Source organism: Alternaria atra, assembly GCF_907166805.1.
Source record: "Alternaria atra isolate CS162 genome assembly, contig: 19, whole genome shotgun sequence".
Classification (NCBI taxonomy): Eukaryota; Fungi; Ascomycota; class Dothideomycetes; order Pleosporales; family Pleosporaceae; genus Alternaria; species Alternaria atra.
In genome coordinates, this window is record NW_025091316.1 from 1 (window position 1) to 18,922 (window position 18,922).

General features: G+C 48.9%; 3 protein-coding genes across 3 annotated transcripts; all 3 read right to left on the reverse strand.

Moving 5' to 3' along the window:
• Positions 1–1,298: 1,298 nt before the first annotated feature.
• On the reverse strand, positions 1,299–3,541 carry ALTATR162_LOCUS164 (uncharacterized protein; the record flags this gene model as incomplete). The annotated part of the gene is made up of 5 exons (XM_043307757.1): positions 1,299–1,969; positions 2,024–2,372; positions 2,512–2,994; positions 3,055–3,315; positions 3,392–3,541. The coding sequence occupies 5 exons, from the start codon at positions 3,539–3,541 to the stop codon at positions 1,299–1,301; spliced, it is 1,914 nt and encodes a 637-aa protein (XP_043163692.1).
• A 7,131-nt stretch (positions 3,542–10,672) lies between these two features.
• ALTATR162_LOCUS165 (uncharacterized protein) lies at positions 10,673–12,726 on the reverse strand (the record flags this gene model as incomplete). Its single annotated transcript, XM_043307758.1, has 6 exons — positions 10,673–11,105; positions 11,160–11,370; positions 11,835–11,845; positions 11,896–12,017; positions 12,380–12,467; positions 12,533–12,726. 6 exons carry the CDS (start codon positions 12,724–12,726, stop codon positions 10,673–10,675), a joined length of 1,059 nt encoding a protein of 352 aa, XP_043163693.1.
• Positions 12,727–16,182: 3,456 nt separating this feature from the next.
• On the reverse strand, positions 16,183–18,189 carry ALTATR162_LOCUS166 (uncharacterized protein; the record flags this gene model as incomplete). The annotated part of the gene is made up of 2 exons (XM_043307759.1): positions 16,183–17,262; positions 17,311–18,189. The coding sequence occupies 2 exons, from the start codon at positions 18,187–18,189 to the stop codon at positions 16,183–16,185; spliced, it is 1,959 nt and encodes a 652-aa protein (XP_043163694.1).
• Between the last annotated feature and the right edge of the window lie 733 nt (positions 18,190–18,922).

The window sequence follows — 18,922 nt, forward strand, 5'->3', positions numbered from 1 at the left end:
GTAACCGAATAGTGCTATAGCTCGTTGAAACAAAAATATTACGAGTTATGTGGCGTCCAAAGAACATGGTGGGCAGGTCTTACACAGCAGGCATGGCAGGAAACAGGGACTAGCTAACATAATACAGAGTACTAAGATCTAAGTCTAGGCTTCAGCAAGCGGAGTGAGTGCTACTAAAAAGACGCCGTCGTTGCATGCATGCTTAAAGGGGGAAAGGGTCTGCATATTTTAGGGATGTAGCTGTCGTACAGTTGTACAACGAATGGCTCCTTGCATGAGCACTGTAATTATTAGGGCTGTAGAAAGGTGCCACAGTTTAATCTCTAAGGATGATGAGGAGTTCGGATCTTCCATACTCATGAGCGATGGGTAAGGGTAAAGCAGAGATCTGATGGTAATTATGCTTACTATGGGAATACGCTCTCTAAAGCTGCATGCCGTCCTGTCATCGAGGATGACCCTTGTATCTCTTGTCAAGATGGGCGATGAAGACAGTGGTCATGTGACTGATGTTGCATGACTAATTAGCGTCAGTACTTAGTCTTAGGTCTCACCTTGACAATACGATAACTCTTACACCCCCAAAGTTTTGTCATCTCTTCGCAACGCCATCCAGTGCGCCCGCCTATAGCAAGCCTGTGGCCGGTGCGGGTCGGCCGTCCTCTCTGCTTGTGGTGGCAATTCTTGACTGAATGTTTAATTAACTACTTGTCTTGGCGTGATACATCCCGCAAAAGGGAAGAAATGTAATCAGCTGATAAACTGCGTCTTTGCATTAGTTACTTAGGCTAAGGAGTTCTATTCGTCCTGAGCTCTTGTTTTGAGCACGTTACCACAGGTTGTCTAATTACAGCTTCTGATCTAGTATATTGAAGGCAGGCACGCTCACGAAGCAGCCGTGCAGGCTGATATTGACTCACAAAACAATTTAGGAAGAAGCGCAACCAGCTGAGCCTTCTAGTGTTGTCTACCTGGCAGCTTTACAGTATGATTATAACTAGGAGATACAGGAAGCTCAAATGATTTTAGCCTAGCCTAGCAAAACCGTTAAACGACCAATGAATGTTTGCAGCCTTTGAGTCCTCGAAACTTATCTCTTAGCCAAGCAACGCACCTACCAATCATTTAAAGCTTTCGTCAGTCTCGAGATATGACTTCCTAGGTGCCCCAGCGCCCAGAAGACGTTGATTCACGAACAATTATGAGAGAATCTTATCTAGACTGGTGACCAGCGTGACGTGGGTATACCAAGGAGTCTTGGGAGACTACGACCATTTTGAATGCCACTACTGCCCGAACTATCCTCGTGGTGGATAATAGTCGAACCTTTGCTGTTGTGGCGCGTATCCCATATTCGGCCCATGCCCACCATCGCGACTATCTTGTGATGGATTTCCGTGTGGCAAATTCGGATCGAAAGCATCGGAAGGTCCAGGTTGTACCCACAGGTCTGACATGTTGACAAACGGTACGCCATAATCGAAGTTCGTGAAAAATGGGCTGCCAAAGGCCATCGATGCTGCGAGTTCGTGCTGCGGGTAGAACTGGTCAAAATCACCCTGATATGCAGGCAGATTGTCCAGTGCATCGTCCTGGAGAGGCTGAGGATTGAAAGTGCCACTATTATCCATTGGGTTAAGTTGAAAGTTCCCTTGTGGCACTTGCGCAGTTTGCTGAGCGTTATGTGGGATATGATGATAATGATAATGCTGATAAGTATGAGGTTCTGGGGTTCTTTCTTCATACAGGGTGAGAAGTTCATTAGCCTGAGATTGCAGAGCCGGAGCACATCTCTTGAGGACTCCTCTGATGACATGGTGTGCTCGAGCGGCGACGGGATCGTTATGCTGCATTGCGCGCAACCAACGAATCAGTTTTTTTATGGAAACGACCATGCTGGGTTCAGAGCTCTCCATGTCCTTGTTCCCGTAGGCCATTTCTAGTATGAGTACCGCAATTGACTGCATGACTGGACGGATAAAATTAAATCATGTTGCATACTTCACGCTGGATGAAGACTTACTAAGATGAACAACTGTCCACCACGGCCCCTTAGAATAGACGAAGTCGAGGTCCGGCTCATCAGGGAATAGTTTGGTCATTTCCAAAGCAGCTGCGACGCAAGCTTTTGCGATTGTCTTATTGAACTCAGCAGATGCGTTACTCTCATCGCGAATACGCCGTTCTATCCTGCAGAGACATGGTCGTGTAACGACCATTTTGGTACTCCAGTAGTCTGCCTTGAGGAGGAACTTCTCGCGTTCAAGACTCGTCTTGTGCTTCTCTTGTCCTGTTTGGCAACCCCCGGGTAATGCTGCCTTCGACCATTCCTCGAGCTCATCAAGCAGTCCCGAGATCTTTCTTTGAACGGACTATGGACACCTACTGTTAGCATATAAACGCAAAAACGATAGGAGGAAACGAGTGTGGCTGCAAGTGTCAACCGTAAGGCTAACACCGGAGGGTCATCGCACCGCAGCTTTGTATGCGGATTCAGGTTAAGATACGTACCTCCCAAGACTCAGCTGCAGTTCGAGGTGAGTACAGCTCTAGCAAGGCTTTTTGCGAAATGATTCTGATGTTGATGTGGTCAATGAGGTAGCGATGTTGATTTGGGACTCGTTGGCCAGCCTCGGACATGCGGCCGCTTCTCATAGTTTGCGGCAAGTTGTATCCGGTACGCCTCCGTGCTGATTGTCGAGATGTGTCTCCGGACTCTTGTTGTTCGCCTGGAAGGTTGCGTGGTAGAGATACTGTGCAGTCTTCGAAAGCAACAGCAGGTGGTCTTCCCGTGATTGCGCTCACTAAACACTCCGTCGAATGCAGACTCCACCAAGTATGCACAAGCAACTCTTTCTTTGATTCTTCGGCTCCAGGATCTTCGTTCCGCAAATGAAGACCAAGAGCGAGCGCGAGCCGTATGGCTATTCCAATCATGATCCATGCCCTACTCACATGGCCTATCGCTAAGAAGTAGAATGCTAATGCGCCGGTCTGCGAGAGTTAGTCAACTAGTATATGGCTAGTGTAAAACTGAAGCTGTATGATCCTTACTGCTTGTACCAGTTCAATGTCCGGCGCTGTAACGATCATGATAGTGTTCTTCAAGCCGAGAAGATGCGCAGCTCTGGTCATATATATCAAATGATCGCGATCATCCTCCCTCCATTCGGCGCTAATGAGATGGGAGTATTTCGCGCCTATAGCCAAGAGCAGATTCATTTGGGCTCGCCACTTTTGGGGTACCTGATATGCACCGTTGTGCCTTAGTGCAGTCAAATACTTGCGAAACTGGTCTGCAAAGGCTTGGGGTACCTGATAGGTAGGAACAATAAGCCAACTACTACTACTACTACTACTACTATTGGCAGTTGATCGTGGCGGAACTTACAAGAGGGAAAGAAGGATGAACAGTCTCAAAATAGCAGTTGAACAGCCTTTCAGCCGCATCGGGATCCGGGTCTTCATAAGGATCGAGAAAAATATCCATTCCGATGTCGTCGTTATCCAAGTAGAACGTTGTGTCATTCATATACTTCATTGAGCCTTGCCTTGAATGCTCTTTGGTATCGTCTCGTCGGTCATGGAGAGCATCAGAGCGCTTACTAGCAGCATTCCGCGTCGAGCCTGGCGGCCCATGTGGTTGACCATAAGGCTCCGCTCCTGTATCTTCGGTTTGGCGTTGTGCACTACGGAGCCACTGGACTTCAGAATTCAGACCAACGTAGCCGGTAGCCCTCGATTCGTGATCACGCATCAGGTCCTCGTCGAGATGGTCGAGACCCTCGTTTGAACCGACCGATGCGGTGACGTAGGCTTCACCATGTGCTTCGCCATCCTCGTCCTCACTATTGGATGGCTTTCTGCTGCGCTTTCCCAAATTGAGAGACGCACTCGCCGCATGCGAGATTAAGTCATCGGCCGCCTACGCGAAACAAGAATTAGTCATGCACGACGACTGGTAAGGCTAGAAGTAACGCATAAGAGCTAACTCACGTCTTGGAGAGCGTCGTCAATTCTCTGCTTATTTTCGTTATCGACATGCTCGCTCAAGTCCCGGAGAAGGGTCGCCAGTGTGTGATTCAGCTGTGTGGCCCTGTACGCTTTCAGCAAGTGAGAACTTTTTTCTGATGGTCATACTCTCTCAGACGATCCCTCCGAGCTTGCTCATAGATGCAATTAAATGGCTTCAGTCGGCAGTTGGAACAACGCGGCACTTCGCCTGAACATTTGATTTCTAGCCGAGTAAGCAGATAAGCTCAACGTAGTTGCAGATTGAGAGACACTAACTGCGTTCACGGCATGCTGTACATGCTCGGGCTCTAGAAGATCGTCAGCGCGAAGGCAAAAGAGGACTGCTGACTTTCACAACATACACGTGGCCCTCTCTACTCCTTTTACTTGATGTGGGTGGTGGTGGTGGAGCACACTTAAGCCTAGGGATGGCCATCTTGGGGCCCTGCTGGGAGCTGCCCAACTCTTGAGAATCGCCCTGCATAGTGGATAGTGGCTGCCTCGCCCGTATAGTTGCGAATTCTCAAGTACGTACTCGACAATGACGTCACGTCACGTGTTGTGTTTTGCCCTCGTAATAACTGCGATACGGTTGCTGCTGTTCCAGAATGCGTACTGACGAGGTACGCAAGCGTTGTGGCAGGTCGAAGATCGGAGAACCGCAGGCCGCTTGGAGCAGACACAAATCAGGTTGTTGTTTTGGCTGTCTTATGTGAACTTGAAGCTTGATAAGGGTAGTTCGACAAGATGCAACAGGAAGGCTTAGGCTACCTACTCTGAAACATCTGGCGCCATGTAAAAAAGCGATTATCGTTAGATTTCTTAGAGTATTGTTCTATAGACGTTGTCACGGGGGCGGCAGGCAGGGAAGATAGATGCACGTGATCGGTATTCACTACGTATCGCTGACAGTACGGGTCAGGCTGAGGACAAGGACGTAGCTCAAGGAGCCTTGGGCGGAGCGGCGGTTGCAGGTTTTTCTGTACAAACGCCGGGTGCGACTGGCGCACCCGGCTTTTGTGGAGCAAATCAGCGTCACGCGCCTCTTAGCCCCTTCCTCAGCTAGCGCCGTGACAGATGTATGCGAAACTTTATAACGTGTCGGATAAGCGAGTAAGCCAGGCAAGCGAGTGAGCCACCCCACCAACTTTGCGCACCCTACATCCTCAAATCGCCTATGGCTCCACCAAACCTATCTCAACACGCCTCTTGTAAGGCTAATATAAACCTTGCAATCTTAGCTCTTAATACAGATTAAATTCAGACTAAGAGACACGCTGCAGCGACGTTTGAAGTCTCTCGCGCTACCCTCCACCGCCAACGCGCTAGCAGACCTTCCCGACGCGATTGCCAGCCCAACTCGAAGAAGCTCACCCAGCTAGAAGAGGAGGTAATAGTTCAGTATATACTTAGCCTAGATAAACGCTGATTTGCGCCTACGTACGCAGCTGTACGTGATATGGTTAATAAGCTGCTAGCCGCGCGGCGCTGGCCAGGTTGGGCAGAAGTGGCTAGCTAACTTCGTCAGGCGTACAGACAGTCTCACGACGCGTTTTAATTGAGCGTACGATAGGCAGAGAGCTCTGTGTGAGGATTCTGTGTTAATTAGGAGCTGGTTTAAGCTCGTAGAGCAGACAAAGGCTAAGTACGGCATCTGCGATGAGGACGTCTACAACTTCGCCGAGGCAGGCTTTATGATGGGCAAGATTAAGACCCAGCTCGTTGTAACAGGTTTAGAGAGCAGAGGCAGGCCAAAGGCTATCCAGCTAGGCAATCGTGAGTGGGTGACGTTGATCGCTGCGATCAACGCAGCTGGCTGGTCAGTCCTACCGTTCCTCATCCTTGCTGGCTAATATCACATATCTGCCTAATACGAGGAAGCAGAGATCCTATGGCTTGCAATACTGCTTACCAACCGGCAAATATGCCGTGAGGCTAGTGTTATACTTTACGGAACGAACCACTTCCATCTTGTGGATACCACGCAGCAACAACTCGGCCTTCTGCGATCATTCTTAGACTGCATTGGGTCTGTGAACGCTGCGTCGTTGTCTCATCTATGCATTGACTTTCCGGTCTCGGAGGAAGTATATGGCCAAACAGGGGAAGTCAAGTTAAGAGACGACAACCAGCAAAGTTTGAAGCTCCTCAGAGAAAGGTGTACCAATCTATCAACACTGGAGACCCTTGTGCACAACAAAAGTAATAGTGTCTTTAGAGAGACCGGCGATTCTCTTCAAAAGGCATTGTTTTTAATCGACGAGCAACTCAAAGCCATATCCTCATTGGAAAAGATTGTTGTCCGGGTCGTGGCCCGCGATGGGGTTCCAACAACTCTAGCGAAGAATATCATGCAAGGACTTGGATGGGTGCTTGTCGATGATGGGAATCAGAACCAGTAACCAGAGAAGTCCTATGAAGATACATAGTCTAGGTTCTGCTCCATGCTTCACGAAACTACCTGTATTGAATGCCCAAGGTGTTTATTGGAAGGACACAATTCGGGAAAAGTCGGGTGAGAAAGGAGTGAATGGTTGGCCTCTGTCGCGGCCGTCGACCTTGCAGGGAATTTGTAGATTCACCCAATCGTTGGTTTCTGGGGTCATGGTCAAGCGCTGCATTGAAGTTGTATTAGGTATAGTGGGTGAGAGAGCATGAAGGACTGAGTTGATTTAATAGCTATGAAGGAGGGAGACTATATATATGTGTATAATGAGAGAGTAGGGATAATCCCGGTGATAAGTTGGGAGAGATCGTCAAAGAGGTTCTTTCTGCCACTGTTGAATGGCAATGAACGGCAGGCGGGGAGAGTTTGCAGTACTAGAACGAGGTTGATGTCGTGGTCATGCAGACCTGTAGCAATTAGAAGAGCATTAGAATCCGAATGTTCAACTCTTACTGTCGTTGTCTAACCGAACTAGCTCCGTCGTAGGACGAGCACTGCAAGGATATGAGAAGGCGCTTGGGCGAGAGAAACCTCAGACACTTATTAGCGTTAACAACCTTGGGTCAGCGCTATGTAGTGAGCAGGTTTTTGGGTACCAAGTGCTTGTATGTTCAGATGAAAATTCTACAATGTCATTTATGTATCTCTAGGTTTGGCTACTTTCTGTGTTCCTAATCCTGTCACCAAAGCGCCTCGTTACCAAAGCGCCTGCGTCTTGATCCTGCTATCCTCACCGTCCGTACCGCTAACTTTAAGCGCCACAAGTCGTACGAGGTCTACACTGCCTCATCTTAAACTGCCGCTGAATTATGGCCCGCCGCTACTCCGCATATGTATTAATGTCATTGCTAGGCGGGTCTGGCGTGCTATCAGCTGTGTGGTTCGTATAATCTTCAGAGTCCTTAAGCTCGTCTAGTGTTTTGCGCTTTCCTGTTATTTGGCGAGGGCTAAAAGGCGGCATGCTATGGACGGTTTCTGCGTAGCTCCAGAACGTTTCCTTAGAGCTAAGTGTGCTTTAGCAGTGCGGGTGCGGACAAACAGCTAGAGGAACATCTAGTTAAGCTAGATGCTTTCTTATATAGGTATGCAGATTAAAAGCGCTGTTAAATTGCAGAAAGCGATCAGGCAACGGCGCATTCGTATCGCCTAAGCATAAGAGGCAATGCTCGGCAACTATAATTACACTATTAAGCTAGATGATGCCGCAGAAGTTGTTAAGTTCTAAGAAGTGGTATAGTTTAAGATGCTGTGACTACAGCTCGTCTAAACGGCACTATTCGTCGTGCTCGTAACAGTAGTGCATCTTTGTCAGCATAGTCTAATCGTTAGGGACTTGATGCTCTTTAGAGACGTGATAAGCAAGCTTCTCGTAACTCTAGAAAACCTAGAGGCACGCATTCTATAGACACTGGTGACTGCGTATATTGTAGATATGCCTCGTCACATGAGAAGAGTTGGTCCCGTAAGATTTTCCACGGAAGCTAAAATTGCAGTCGTACTAAGCACAACGGTGAATATAGGCGAATTGACGGTCTATGTGTTCTCGTGCATGTTGTATGTGTTGTTTGCGAGCACAATGAAGTAAGTGCTCATTTATTCGATCTGGCCTTGATCTGCTATCGTTAGTAGAGCACACAACATAATGCGGAGTACGTACCTCTTATTGTTCTTATGAAACTGATGTCTACACACACTACAACGGTTCTCCTTAGTGGGTAAAGCAGAAACATAGGCGTACCGCTTCTTCTCCAGACGAGAGATCTTTACCATTAGCTCGAGTATAACATCGAGCGAGATCTTAGTTCCTTCGGCCGCGACATCAGCTGCTGTAGCGCGGCCAGGGTAAAGCAGTCTTGACATAGCTTTCCGTTTAGGCTTAAACTTCAATAGAGCTTGCAGATATCGCGATGGAGTACGCAAAGGCTTTGTTGTGGTTTGTCCAGAAGTCGATGATGTTGTATCATCGGGAGAGCTAGTACTTTCTCCCCCGAAAAAAGCCTCCCGTTGCTTACAGTACGCGACTTTTCAGAATTGCCGTCGTATAGCATACTCTTGGCTTGGAGTTCGTTCTAATAAACTTACTTCCTTAACAGTCTTACTAATCTCCTTAGCTTTTAGTATGACACGGTTAGTAAGTTAAGATCTAGGAGGCATTGGTGCAAGAAGATTCCTTTTCGACATTATAGAAGTGTTTTCGTCAATAAGTTTGGTCTTTTGCTCTCGCCCGTGGATTATGGACTGGCTGTCAACTCCAACAATGCCGGAAATGTAATACAAGACCGTATCATCGTTAGAATGACCCATAAGTAACCTCCTCTAAGCTAGAGTTGCCGTCTCTTTTAGATGGTCAGTTAAAAGCAAGCATTATATTATCGTGTGATACATACTCTCTACTGCTACAGCATAAGCCCTGCGGAAGCAATATGCACTCAGCCTATCTTTGTACCTAGCCCGTTGTCCAAGACCCTTGATCATGTTGTTGAAGCAATTGTATGTGAGGATATCGTTTTCGGAGACTATACCGTTGTTGCAGATACCTCGAAGGATAGGTCTTTTCTTCGCCTCCGGCTTGTAGCGATATTTATACAGCTTACTACCTAGTGGCAGTTCCTGTGCTGCAACGTCTTGGAAAGACTAACAGTCCGCGAACACTCCGTCTGCTAGTGCTAACGACAAAAAATGTGTGACTAGACATAGAGCTCGCGTAGGTTCTTCGTAGAGAAGCATTACAGGTCTGTTTTTTCTTAGAGTTGAGTCTTTTGCGCTTGGGGATCTTCGCTTACGAGTGCTTTTTATTGTTGCGGTGTCCTTTTCGGTTGCGCAACTTGACATGAAGAAGAAACCCTACGTATTCTTCATTTTGGAAACGTACGAGAGTGATGTCACTATACAGGAGCCCCTTATTACTGTGTTTCCAGGCCGCTGATTCAATAATTTCTCCTGGGCGGCTGCCTAAATATGTCATAAGGACGATGGAGAAAGCTAACTGCAGACGTGCACGTGGATGTGCAAATTAATATTCGTTGCACACCTACATAAATTGGATTAAATCCTCAGCGACAAGCAAAGGAGCCACTGGCTTAATATAAGCCCCAGTTCTAATTTTCTCTTTATGTACGAGCTCTTTCATAATGTAGTTCTCTAGCTCCTTGTTCTGCGCGGAGCTATATTAGTAACTAGTGTATAACTTGATGGCTCGTTTAAGTGAAGACAGGCGGTTCCGAAGAGTAGTGTCTGTAATGTTCTCGTCTAGCTAGCCAGTTCTTGTTGCAGCAAGCCAGAACAGGTGCATCTTAATGCGGTACACAGCGGGTGCTTCTCTAAACTTAGGGTTTACGGGTTCGTTAGGGTAGAAGGTTTTGAAGAATCTAGCTTGCTAGCAAAAGCTTTGCACCTAATGCTAGCCCTTAACTTACTCTATCTAGAGATCTATAGTGTACTTGTGTGACTTGTAGCTTAAAGGAATTAACATAGCTTTTACGTCTTCCTGCGTGAGTAGAGTTGGCTCTTCCTCGAGCTGAACAAGAGAGTGCAAGTGCGCAATATCTTCACTCTTTTTCTTAGGCGCCATAGTAAGCACACGGAGAAGTTAGGACCGTAGAGGGAGTAGCACTGCAGCGGAGACAATGCGAGGAGGACAGGAAGGTTGTGAGCCCGATCCTGGCGGCAACTTATCCTTAAACTAGTGCGCTGCTATTGCAGCGAGTACTGTTAGACGCATACAGGAATGGTGAATGACTGTTAATGGTCATTCGGGGCTATGGTGGTGGGGGCTGCGGACGGAGTCGCGATTCCTGAAACGGGTAACCGAGGACGAACCTCAGTTAATTGACCTCAACACGGCACCGCGAGTTTTGACGGATGGCGAGGGTGAACTAATTTTCAGTGTCCTATGGTCGTATGTGGAAGAGTTGCCATTGTATCACAATATAATCTTAACACATTTGTTCGAATTTTCCAACAGTAATTTGCTAATGCCTGTTGATGTATCTCGGGCTCCAAATTTGTCCGGCCTGGCTTAGCTAATCTCTTCGAAGTGCGTTAGTAAAGGATATTAATTAGAGACTACTGTATCCTAAGCTCAAAGGTGTTCCATGCAATAGATTTTGTTTCAATGTTTGCGATTGACTTGGTCAAGGATCTGCCAGACTCTTGAACCTTCGAGAGCTGTTCATTTCTGTGGACGTGCTCACCAGCGAGGCAAGTCCACCGCTAAAGTACTGTATGATAAGCCGCCCTAATGTAGGCCTTGACACCCTTCTTTTTCTGCCCGTCGCGCATCTCCTCGATGCTCGCGCGTCTCTGGTCTTCGGTCACACCTTCGCCGCTGATTACCTCCCTCTGTCCCTGCCTCATGCCAGTATAGATGTCGATGTCCTTCGTTCGAATCCACAATGGACGGTGCGAAGGATACTTGAACCAGCTGTAGACCTTCCACCCCAAGTACAAGACGATGAGGAAAGGTGCCGCCATGTAGGTTTCGAAAAAGCCCTCGACGCTGAGAGGTGTTCCACCGACTGGGTAAAGCGCGACGTAGAATTGGGCGATGAGCGCAATGGCGTTGATGGCGAAGCATACCCAAGAGCCCCAAACGCCGAATGAGGCTCTGTATGGGATTTCATCAAGAGTGTGGCCATTCAAGGCCCTAAAATAACGTTAGTGCCAAGACAGACTTTGCATACTGTAGCATAGGACTCACCAAGCTCTGCGGAAACGGATATGTGCGACAGCAATACTGCCGAAGACGAACAGCACAGTGATGCCAGACAAAGACAGCAACCAGGTGAAGATATCTCCGCCGCTGGGAGCGAGATTGATATATGCCAGCAGTCCGAACAGAAGCTGAATAACCACCACAACGACTGGACGACCCCGCCTATCAATGTAGGCGGTGAATTTCGGACCCATACCTAGATAAGCATTACGATCAGTAAAGGACTAGTATGTTGTGGTGTAGAACACTCACCGTTCGCCGCAAGAGCCTGCATCGTGCGTGTCGAGCCAAAGGTGCAAGCGTTGGCGACGCTCATGACTGCAATGAGAATGACGGCATTGAAGATTGATGGAAGAACCTTGATTCCAGCGAGCTGGATAGCGATTACGAAAGGTGAATGAAGCGAACTCGCGCCAGCACTGCCGTTCAATGCTTCGTTGTCAACGGGCACAACTAAGCCGACCAGAGCAAGGTTCACAACGTAGAAAAGGATGATGCGATAGATGACTTGCTTCGCAGCCTTGGGGATCTCCTTCCTAGGGTTCTGCGTCTCAGCTGCCGCCAAGCCAGTAAGCTCGGTGCCAGTGTATGCGAAAGCTGCATTGACGAAAACACCGCAGAAGCCATGAAAGCCATTACGGAACCCCGCCGAGGTCACACCAGGAATATTGCTAGAGTTGAATCAGTAAACAGCTCTGCGATCCGAGTAGGGAGGACGTACTAGTATCTGTTGCCAATATAACCCCTGTCGTCGGTTGGCACACCTCCGGTATTAATAATAATGCCCAGGATCATGAATCCTACGCAAGCCAAAACCTTTATGATGGATAGTACAAATTCAACCTGTTCGGAAATGTTAGTCCGGTTGTCTCATAGCGGAGCAGGCCACAGAGCAGCACACTCACCTCACCATAACCCCTGACACCGAAGAATTGAATGCCGATCAAAGCCACAAGAAGTGGTGTGATCCACGCGGCATTGTTGATGCCCTCCGATCCTGGCCAGTAGTGGATGATGTTGCAAGCAGCGGAGATCTCGAAAGGCAGGACAGTGAGCCAGCTAATGGCGTACTGCCACCCACAGGCAAAGCCCCAAGATGGATCGACGAATCGACAGATGTACATGGTGAAGGCTCCATTGATTGGATACATGACCGCAAGCTCGGCCAATGCCTGCATCATCAAGTACATCATAATGCCGATGACGGTAAATCCAATGATAACAGCGGCAGGTCCACCAGTGACGAAGGATGAGGCAGAACCAATGAACAGACCGGAGCCAATGGCACCGCCACTGTAAAGCATGTCAGCCTGAGCAAAGCATAGTTATTCCATCAAGGAGTGCGCGGCGAGACTGACATGGCAATCATCTGCATATGACGACCCTTCAAGTCGCGCTTAAGCTCGTTCTGATCAGAGGCGACAATAGCGACATCCTCGTCGTTGCTACTGAGCTGATGTCCTTTGGCAGGATCCGCCAGGGGGTAATGCACAGGAGGTGGGTTGTCATAGTGATTCTTTTCCATCCCGGCAGTCTCGTGCGCGAGGCTCATGATGGCAAAAACGTAACGAGAACCAGCGAGGACCGTGCGACACTCAGGCCAGGCTCAAGACGGAGTGAATACGTCCAAAGTCGCGAACGTTTGGAACGTCGAACGGCGATCAAAGAGAGGAGGGCAAGATGGAGGGCAAGAGTGAAAGAAGCGAGGTGTGCGCGAGATGCGGTAATAAACACATCGGTTCGCGACGAGGGCCAGGAGCTTAAGAAGAGAGGACGCGGCTAGACAGTCAGTGGCGACCATCTGGTGGCTGCATCCGCGCACAGGGACTCAGCCTATCTTCGCCCACGAACCGCTATATCAGACCCTCTGGCACGGCGTTCAGCACATAATTGGTATAGTATACCCTACCAAGATTTACCGACCCTTTGTACCACGCCACCCTCGTAAGCCTAGGGTTACGCTCCGTGTGGTCATGCAACACAACGTGTAGACTGACGTGGAGACGGATCCGAGGCCTCCGCGAGTGGTTGTGGAGATATGTTCTAAGGTCTTTGGGTGTCTGGCTCGCGGTATCGCTTACAAGCAAAGAACAAAAAGTTCTTCTGGCGTCTCTTCAGTACAGACCGTACATTGACTTGGAACGCGTTCGCGCACCGAACTACCTGCTAGGATCCCAGGGTAGACTCAGAGGAAGGAAACTCAGCACGTTTGGGAAAGCACCAATGTCGGACCTTCTGTACCCATCTTAGCTCGCGACGTTTCCACCTCCGCAATCGCGCAACGCCCGAAGATCGCTCAAACTCCAACATGTTATCAATGAACCGCTCAGCCACAATAAGCACTAACGTACGCTACAGGCACGCTAGCTATCAATCAGGCTAGGTGTCTTTAATAAGAAGCCGCTAGGAGAGGCTTCGACGCATCGAAGAAAGCTTGCACAAGCTTGTGTGTGGGATTGCTCCAGGCACGTACGTGGTGGGCACTTGTCGCAGGATCGATGGGGCGCTGTTTGAGGCAGAATGTGATAGATGTTGGTTGTTTAGATGATACCCTGACGCATAACCCTTACAATCCAGATAGAATAGATTGCATCTAGTCCATAAACCCTCCGTCCTCGCTCCGCGGCGTGTGTCTAGACGCTCAGGCAAGATCGGGATTCGCATTGTGATAACAGCCCACCTCTACTTTGCGACCCGAGACGAACTGCTAAAGCTATTAGGTACGCTGCAATAGACGTGGTGGGTGAGTTCTGGAAGATGTCTATCCCGAAAAGGAAGGTCGTCGGGAGGGTTTGCCGCACATTTCTGATTGATTATGCAATTAAGGCTCACGCCGTTGAGTCTCCGAAATCGTCCCGATCAAACTATGACGTGCTGTTCATGTGTATTTATCGCAGCCTCCTCCCCTTCTTGCCGCAAGAGGAGCTTTTACATGTCTGTTGCTCTAGGTGCAGGATAGCACGATTGGAATCTTGTCCGAAATGCCTCCGCTGCGCATGGTTTGGATCGTTCACGTCTAAGGCTCGCGATAAGCATCAGCAACCTCTGGATCTCAATCCTTTGAACGCGCTCCAGAGTGGTCGAACTTGCTAGGTACTCTTAGAGGCTGGTTATCGCTCATTTGGTGCAAATTTCCCAAGTTCCCGAAAACAGGAATGCGCATTACACCGTACCCAAAACAGTACCACGACAGACGGCAACCTGGGCAGGAGAACTAATCCTCAGTTTCCTATGGTCGTGTTTGGAAGGCTGGCTTTTTCAGTACAATATGTCCTCGCTGTTCAGTTGCAACCTTCTTATGAGCATACCTTGGAAGCTGATGGATCTCGGTCTTCGAACTCGTACGGCTTGGCTTAGCCAATTCTCTCGGAATGCGCCAATAGAGGAGATGTTTACGCTGACTGCATCATGTCTACAAGATGATGCGCAAAATCTTCGACATCGCACCGCTTCATCGCGTTACACTTCCGAATTTGATCCTTCATCTTTCAACCGATGTATCTCGAGAAAAGAGATATCAAGATTTGGCAACGGCATTAACATCAGCGGACCTTTATACCTTGGCGTCTTGAAACTTTACCCACTCTAGTTCCGAAGCATATAGGGCATAAACAGACTTAGCGGTTCCAACACACAAGCGCGTAAATGAGTAGGACTAAGCATCGTCGTATTCTTATACAGCTTTACCCGTATCAAGTCACCGGCGGGAACTTGTTATGCCGTCATGTCGCGTTACGGGAATCCGGTGTCGCGAATGTTTTGCAGGACTTACGCAGGTAGCGCGGGTCAAACACCTATCAGTATTTGATGAACAGCTTCTACATAAGACTGTAAGAATTCTTGCGTCTTCAACTCAATCATACCATTTGGACAGGGTGATTGCGCATGTTTCTTGTCTTTCCTTGTCTTGCCCTTTCCTACATCGACACACCAACACCCGAACCACTCCTTCCTAAGCCTGTCACAACAGTAAACACTAACTAATCGCGGAACACAGCTTCTGTACCTCCTCTACCAGTTACCCCGATACCGGAGTGGAGACAGGAGACGACGAAAGGAACGGTATCAATCTGGAGCGGGTCCTTCTCCGTCAGCCTCTCCGCGATCCAACTCGCCGCCGCATCAGGTCTTCACGTCATCGCAACCACATCCCCCACCAACTTCTCCCTAGTGAAGAGCATGGGTGCGGAAGAAGTGTTTGGTTACAAATCCGAGTCTGTGGTTGGAGATACCGTTGGTTTGCTCCAACAACAGTCAAGCAGATAATCGAAACGCTTCAAAGCAAAGTACAAGTCGTGGTTGTTTTGCCATGCGCTCACGACATGTGTTCAGAGTGGTTTGACCCGCAGTTCTCCATTGCGTTCCAGTTTCTGGCTTTTCCGAATTAGTTTATTGGAGAGTATCTGTTTGGGGAGTTTGTCCCTGAAGCGCTGGAGAAGGGAGTGATTCAACCTAAACCTGATGCTGAGGTTGTGGAGCAAAGGCTGGTGAGCGTGCAGCACGGTATTGATGTGTTGAGGAAGAGGGTTAGTGCGAAAAAGATTGTTGTGGAATTGTGAGGTAGATGTGTGATTGGAGTTTAGATCGTGAGCGCATTGCGCGTTGCGTTTGGGTGGTGGGTTGAGAGTTGTTCGATATCATGTTACAAATGGCAGGTAGAAAATCAGAGTCTAGTTGCGAAGACAGAATGAGAATGTGAAAAGGTTATACTGTAAGATGGTATATTGAACGTAGCATTTACTGGGCATGATATAAACTATACTTTGCTCCGATGAAACCCCAGCTAATGCTACATACGTCGCTAATGATAGTAAAGAAAAAATCAGTCTTTCTGACCAATCTATTACAACGTATATTTGTTGCCGCAGCGCCGTGGGAATATTGGTATCGTAAAAAAGAACAAAGAACCATTGTTACGCCAGGTGTGTATCTCGCTCCGTTATATCGTCCACATAGCCCACCTTTTGAACGCCATAGAATCCGGAAATGAACAAGAGAGGAGTTTGTGTTATTGGGGAAGTGATTGGTGTGTGATGTGCGTGTCTTGGCCTGATTCTAGTGGCTCGCCTGTCCTCATGCTTGTAGGGAGGGAAGCTTCCTGTTCGGCGTTTGATGGCGCTTGTCGTGACTGAGTTTGTGATACTGCGGATGGCATCACGCCTCCATCAAGGGAAAGGTGTTGCGATTCGTCTTCTTGGACGTATGCGATAGGGCCCCACACGCGCCAGTGAAGTAGTATGATGTGTGTGATGCGGTTAGCGAGGTCGGTCAGTTTCGCGGTCTCGGGGTGTAGATGGGCGAAAGCAAACGTATCGGAGATGGTAGGTCGTGAAAGTGTTGGAAGTTGCGGCATGGAATGAGATGTGGATACAAGGCTGTTGAAGAGTTCGATGGGCGATGAGGAACTGTGGCGGTCGACATTGGCAAGGATCTGTGGTAGGAGTGACGCCTCGAGACGCGATGCGTGCCAGGCAGATTTGCGGACGAACATGAGACGGAGGCATTGATTAGATTCAGCCATGCGATCGAAACTGCACCCGGGTGTTTGTCCGGCGAGATGTGAAGCTTGGCGCAGAATCTCAAGCGAGAGAGCTTCAGAGTTCATCATCCACTGTTGGGGACCATGACCCGCAGCCTCACCCATGATGGCGGAGAGAGCGGTGCGAAGCTGCTGTCCGATGGCCATAGTCATGGGTCCTTGGTACCCTAGCTGTCTTGCGAGCGTCACGTACATCTCCATGCAGACCTCAAACATGACAAGATCGTCAACCTCGGCTTTGAGTATCACTAGTCGATCGTGGTCCAGGAAGAAGGTTTCGGGGAAGTCACTCCGGCCGTCCCTGCCGAATGAGATTGCCACTACCGCGCGAGTAAAGACCTCTAGCTCAAAACATGGTCCAGCTCGGGGTCGGGGCGAACACTGCGGACCAAACTCATCAACTGCGTTTGTGAACCAGTTTTGTGCCGTGTTGATGTTGACTCTTGCTCTGCCATGCACAAGTCTATCGAGATGGTAGTGCTTCTCAAAGTTGATCGTGTCCTCAATCAGAAGAGTCTTCAGATTGCGGATCTGATGGTTCGCTACGTCCTATTTGCAATTAGCTTATGGATACGTTATATCCTCTTCGTGACTTACAAGTTTCATAGCCTCCAATATGCCAAACAGCTTTCGCAATCCTTCGACGATCTTTTCGAGATTACGATCTGCCTCACCCAGTCTCGTGCAAGTGACCATCTCGTCAACCAAGACATCGCGCATCGGCGCGCAATGTTCCTTGAGTAGTTGCGCCATCCACTCTGCCAGCCGTCCCAAATCACACACTCCTCGCTCGATAGCTTGCATCAACATGGGAACATCTAGATGCTCGTCCACTCTGGAATGATCTCGGTCGGGTACCAGACTCTTGAGAACGTCTCGAACGTTCTGGAATAGGATCGGTATCCGTCGTTGCGCATAGGGAGTGAAAGCTTCCACTTGAATCGCTGATAGTGGTGGCGTTCCATGGAACATACGGTTGTACAGTACCAACTCGGCGATCAATGCTCCCCAATATTTGTCCGCTACTTTCTCCTTCTCTTGCCCTTTGACACCATCGACATTCGGTCTGAAGCTCAGGTCTCTGTCGAAGTTGACATCATGCCGCAGCTTGATGTTGGTGATGATACTCTGAATGTCCAGCTCACTTAACGACTGCTTAGTAACCGGAGGTAAATCTAATGCTTCGAGGAAGTTCTCTGCCAGCTCTTCGCCTGACAATTCCACTCCAGTCTGCCCAGGCATCATAGCTCGTAAATGTCCCGCGAGCTCCTCTGGAATGGTAGAATGAAAGAGTGATAACGACTTTGCTGGACTTCCATCTCTTGACGCAACCTTGACCGATGCATCTGAGGTGGTAGAACTATGCCATGGTTGCGAAGTGTTTCTCTCAAAAGAGGAAGTCGAGTTAACAACAGGTTTGGTCGACTGGGTACGCATCTCTTTCCGTCGACGGATGCTCCCGCAGTTCTGCTGCATGGTCGGTCGGGTTCTCATGAGATGACGTAGGTAGGGTGTACGGTGACGGTTGGAAGCGGTACCGAGTTGAGCGCGCGAGTGTGCGTAATGGCGACGATAAAGCCTGGGAAAGCGAAGGCTCAAGAAAAGCGCATGGGGTTGCTACAAGCGCGGACTACCACTCGTTAGCTTACCAAACTATCCAAGACAGAGCGGTTTGTAAGACACAAGCCGTCAACGTGTTCATAGGTTGTTTGACGAAGCCACGGGTGGGCGCTGAAACGAACGAAATAGCTCCCGAGTCAGACAAGCACGAAGACGCGGCGACAGGCGGGATCGTGCTTGGGAGAGTCGTACCTTTTCGCATGTGCCCAACTTGGATACTAGATCAAATAGGATCTCTCGTATGCAAGTCGAGGCTTATTTCATAGCAAAGGAGGACAAAGTGGTCATTCGCGATGACAAAAGCAGAACAATGACGGTTGCGGAAGCGTGAAGAGACAGCTTCGATAGGAAAACCACTTTGCAAGAAAAGCAAAGTGGAACAGCGCGGAAAAAGAGCAAAAATCAGAGAGACAGACTGGAAGGGGTACTACTGAACGGAGTAGTAATGTAGCGACAAGGCGTGGGAGTGCGGCAAGGTGACGATGCGGAAATCAAACAGCGTTTGTGTCGTTACGGGTGGTTGTGCAATAACGGAGGCTGAGGTCAGAGCGGGTGCCCTTGCATTCTTGTTTAAAAGAAGGGCACAGAC